The sequence below is a fragment of the Microtus ochrogaster genome, unplaced genomic scaffold, assembly GCF_000317375.1.
Source record: "Microtus ochrogaster isolate Prairie Vole_2 unplaced genomic scaffold, MicOch1.0 UNK24, whole genome shotgun sequence".
In the NCBI taxonomy this organism is placed as follows: Eukaryota; Metazoa; Chordata; class Mammalia; order Rodentia; family Cricetidae; genus Microtus; species Microtus ochrogaster.
The window spans coordinates 5340503-5345656 of NW_004949122.1; the positions used below are offsets into that span (position 1 = coordinate 5340503).

General features: G+C 44.1%; 1 protein-coding gene across 1 annotated transcript in view; it reads left to right on the forward strand.

Moving 5' to 3' along the window:
• LOC101998093 (coxsackievirus and adenovirus receptor homolog) overlaps positions 1-3727 on the forward strand; it is a 39046-nt gene extending 35319 nt beyond the window's left edge. Inside the window, exons 7-8 of the mRNA XM_026789594.1 lie at positions 324-528; positions 3448-3727. Coding sequence (XP_026645395.1) covers positions 324-528; positions 3448-3452 — 210 coding nt within the window. The 3' untranslated portion in view covers positions 3453-3727. The remainder of the gene's footprint in view (positions 1-323; positions 529-3447) is intronic.
• Positions 3728-5154: the final 1427 nt, after the last annotated feature.

Here is a 5154-nt window from a genome sequence, read left to right on the forward strand (position 1 = left end):
TCTGTAGACCAGGCTGGTCTCGAACTCACAGAGATCCGCCTGCCTCTGCCTCCCAAGTGCTGGGATTAAAGGCGTGCGCCACCATCGCCCGGCTCATGCGAGTCTTTTTTATGTAAATCTGTGTACCGTGTGCATGCCCAGTGCCAGTGGAGGCCAGAGTGGCTGCTTAATCTCAGGGATATGAAGTTACAGGCCACTGGGACCTGCCATGTGGGTGCTAAGCCCCAATCCTGGGTCCTCTGGAAGAGAACTACATGCGTCTAACCCCTGAGCCATTTCCTCAGCCTATGTTTGTTTTTTCTTATGTTTTGGTTTTCTTTTAGTTTATTGTAAGTTTAGCAGACAAAATTTATGATGGCTTCTATCAAGATATGAAAGGGCGTGTGAAGTTTACCAGTAATGATCTCCAGTCTGGTGATGCATCTATAAATATAACCAATGTTCAGCTCTCTGACGCTGGCACCTACCAGTGTGAAGTGTTCCATGGCGCCGGTGCTGCTAAGAGGGCCATTCAGCTGACAGTTGTTGGTAAGTTCCTGTTGTCGGTAGAATGATGGCTCACTAACAGGGTGAAAGGTCACGGTACTAAAATCAAACATTTATGTAAGACAAACTTATCTTTTCCAATAATTGTATTTACTCATTTTTGACAGGATAGGAGTGGAACATGCCTCATGCTTCCTATGAAAGAGCTCTATGACTATACCACAGCCCTGGCCCTAGAATTTTAAGTAAACTTTTGAAGTATTTCTAATGTCCTCACATATCTTAAAACATAAAGCTACCACATTTTTAGATAAGAAAAATAAGAATCAATTAACTCCTTTACTGTTAAAAATATTTCCTAACGTGAGCTCTCTGCCGACACCAAAAAATCCCAATCAAATCAAATCACAACAAGCTGAATTAAAGGATATCCAGGTTTAATGGGATTTCTGTGCTCTTGGGTGCCCCCCACCCACGAGGGGAAACCACCAATACGACCACGGGGCTGGGGGGAGGGAAGACAGGGGACGGACATGGGACCGCGAAGGGATTCTCTGGGGAGCAGTTTAAATAGGGGGGGGGCAGTGGGGGGGCAAGGCTTGGCAGGCTGCCTGGACACTTCTCTGAGGAGGGGTCAAGGTTTGGTGGGCATAAGGGCTGCACCTCCAAAGATGGAGGTCAGAGACGGGGACTTACATTTATGATTTCCAAAACTGTTGTTTGAGAAAGAACCCTGAGCCTGGACTCAGGAAAGCTGCATTGTTGTCTGTTGTTGTTTGTTTGTTTTACTCTTTGGAGGTCCGCCACCCAGCTCCCAGATAAATCACACACGGAGGCTTATTCTTACTTATGAATCCCTGGCCTTAGCTTGACTTGAATCTAGCCAGCTTTTCTTAAATTATCCCATCTACCTTTTGCCTCTGGACTTTTTTCCTTTTCTTACTTCTGTATGTCTCTCGTTCTCTCTTACTCATGGCTGCCCCCTAGTGTCCTCTTCTTGTTCTCTTGCTCCGGGATATCTTGTCCCAGATTCCCCTTCATATTTATTTTCTCTTCCTGCCAGCCCTGCCTACCCATTCTCCTGTCTTGTTATTGGCCTTTTAGCTCTTTATTAAACCAGTCGGGTATTTTAGGCAGGCAAAGTAACACAGCTTCACAGAGTTAAACAAATGCAACATAAAAGAATGCAACACATCTGTGCATCATCAAACAAATGTTCCACAGCATAAACAAATGGAACACTTCTTAAATTAATTTTCCGCAGCAGATGTCATGGTGACTGTGGTTTTGGATCTAGTCCTCTAGGTTTGCTCTGAGAATTAAACACATTTCTACATTTCCTTGGGTCCCAGTCTACACACTATGCGTATTGGAACATGGTGTTGAACATAGAAAGCTTCAATCGTCACTGTAGGGTGTCAGAGTCGCCCTTCAGGGCTGCACGAGAGCGCTCTGAGCTCTTGCTTTCGTTGCATAAAGACAGATGAGATTTCTATGGTGCAGAGCTGGGTGTTTAGATGCTGGGGATGGAACAGAGGAGAAAGCTGATGGAGAAGCCAGTCCACATCAGGCAGTGATGTCACATTCCTGGTATCACTGTTTTTTTTTTTTTTTTTATACTTTTTTTTATTCTTTTTTTATTGAGAAAAGGAAAAAAAACAAGTTTCCACCTCCTCCCAGCCTCCCATTTCCCTCCCCCTCCTCCCATCCTTCCCCCCCTCCTCCCACCCTTCTCCCCCTCCCCCCACTCCTCTCCCCCTCCCTCTCCAGTCCAATGGGCAGTCAGGGTTCCCTGCCCTTTGGTAAGTCCTAGGTCCTCCCCCCTCCGTCCATATTTAGGAAGGTGAACATCCAAACTGGCTAGGCTCCCACAAAGCCAGCACATTACGTAGGATCAAAACCCCGTGCCATTGTCCTTAGCTTCTCATCAGTCCTCATTGTTCGCCATGTTCAATATGGTATCACTGTTTTCATCCTTAAAGTGGGAGACGAGACAGGCTGGGAGGTGGGAAAGTTCTCTCGCTGATGGTCAAGAGGACAAAGGGGAACTCTATGATTGTCGGGCTGCGAGGTTTCTTTTCTTTCTGTGGATCATGGGGTAATGTGCCAATATCGATCCCTTCACGTTCAGAAATCAGAAAGGTGATAGTTGCATTACACGTGAGCGCCTTCCTGTATAGGCTTCATACAGGTGGGTGGTAGCTAGTCCTCCATCAGAGCAGCAAGCTCTTGTTCTGCGACCTAAGGTCTCTTGTTTTAGAAGATGCTTGGGCACATATTTTGTAGGTATTTCTGATTGTCTGGCACAACCCTAGAAGTAAACAGTCAGGGCCCCTCCTCGCATACACACACACCACTGTTCCTTGTTCCTTCTATCTGATGGACTCATCAAAGGGACAGGTGAAGAAGGGTCGCATGTGGGAGTCGGAGTCGTATGAACACTGCTGTCCTCTAGAGCAGGAATATCAGAGCAGAGACCTGTTTGTGCTTTCTAATAAGGACAGCAGATTCTTTAAAAATACTTTGATTTCTTTGTTTTATGTGTTTTCCCTGCATGTAGGTATGTCTGCACCACTGACATGCCTTGTTCCCTCAGAGGTCAGAAGAGGGTGTCGGATCCCCTGCATCTAGAGTTATGGTTATGAGCCACTATATGGGTCCTGAACTCAAACTGGGTCCTTCCTCGGGCAACAAATGCTCTTAACCACTGAGCCACTTCTTACACTTCAAGGATAGCATGTACTCTTAACTGTATCATTGGTTTCTTTTTTAAGGGTCCCCTGGCTGACCTTGAAGTTGGGCTCCTTCTGCCTCACCTCCTAAGTCTTCAAATTGCATATTTATATCTGCAAATGGTTTGCATTGTTGAGGTTTTTAAGACATTTTTTAATTTTTATTGTATATGTAAATCATACCTATTATGCAAGTTGCTTTTCCCTAAGCAAATGCCTTTCTTTTCAGGCTAATCATCTTCCCCAGAGATTACATCAATTGAACTTTTAATTAAGTTTTGCCAAGTATTTGATCCTGTGAATCTCATGAAATGTGCCGTGTGCTCCTGCGCTCCTTCAACCTTGAAAGAACCCTTTGTGCCAATAAACCAGTGTCTCGTAATTCTGTTCGACTCTCTGTCTTCAGTTCACCCTGTATTCTAATGTTAGAGAACCCGGCACCAATATCTTGGAGATAAGAGGTTTAATTTTTCTGGATATCAGTTGATTAAAAACAAATATGATTTGAATTCTGAGCTTTGGAAAAAGAATGTAAGTCCTTCAAATAAACAATATTGCTTTAGCTCCATTCCGTGCTCTCTGGAGGACAGGTGTAAACACCGACAGTTTGCTTACTGTCCTGCTCCGTCCTTTATTACAGCCGTGGCTCTCCAGTGCTGGGCTCCTGTAATTCAGCTCTGGAAGCGCCTCCCCCAGGGTGCGGAAGGTTTCGCACTAATGTGTATATTTTGCTTTATTGGTGTGAGTCTGCATGCGTGTTGAATGTGGTGCACATGCATGCATGTTCTTCAGTCACGCTCCACCCAATTTTGCTGAGTTGGGGTCTCTGACCTGAACCCGGAGATCACAGATTTGTTGGTCTTTCCCAGGCTGGGGTTCAGCTCATAGCCCCCACTTTGGCTGGCTCACAACTGCCTGCAGTGCTGGCTCTGGGGCATCCAGGGTCCTTTTCTGGCTTCCGAAGGGGGCCTATACAGAAGCACACATGCACATACACACACACAAACACACATACATTTCTTGGAGAAAGTAAAAAAAAAGTGAATCTTGCTTTTCTAATCCAATCTGCTAGTCTGTGTCTCATTATTGGGTAGGTAATTGAGATGGTAAATTACAGTTCAAAGACATGCATTAATTTCTATCACTCTGTTACATTTTCTTAAATCTTTTGACTGATTGTTCTTAAACTGTTTCTATATTCCTGTGTTCTCTTGCTGGTTTTCATCCTTTTCTTCGATCAAAGTGTTTGTCCCAGTGTCCTCTTCAGAGGTGGCTCAGTGCTCACACATTCCTTTCGTCGGCTGTTGTGGTGATTTTTCTCTCCTTCTAGTACAGCTGATAGTGTTGTGGGGTCCAGGAGTCTCGGCTGGCATCTGAGGTCATCAGTCTAAGCCCTTCTGGCCTTTAAATTCTTCACTGAGAAGTCGGTTGTTCTCACAGGCTTGCTTTTATAGGTGGCTTGTTTCTCTCTTGAAGCTTTCAGTGTCCTGTCTTGTTCTGTACGTCAGTTTTACTATATGGCACGGGGGATTTCTTTTCTGGCCCTGTCTAGCTGGTGTTATGCACATACATGGCACTCTGATAGCCATTTCTCTTTTCTTATATTGGGGGGGGGGGCTTTCTTCTATGATTTTGTTGAAAAGATTTTTTGTGCCTTTGACTTGGGTTTCTTCTTCTCTGTGATTCAGTTTCTGTTATCTTACACTGTCTGGGAGTTCCTGCATGTTCTGTTCATGGGTTTGGTTTTATTTATTTATTTTTTAGATTTAATATTTTCTTCGACTTAAGTTATCCAGAAACACCTCTACCTTGTCTTTAAGCCATGATATTCTCTTTCCCATGCCATCTATTTGATTTACTGAATTTTTGATTCTGAGTTTTATTTCATTTGGGCTTTTCTTCAGAAATTCTCAATTCAATTTTTTTTTTTTTTTTT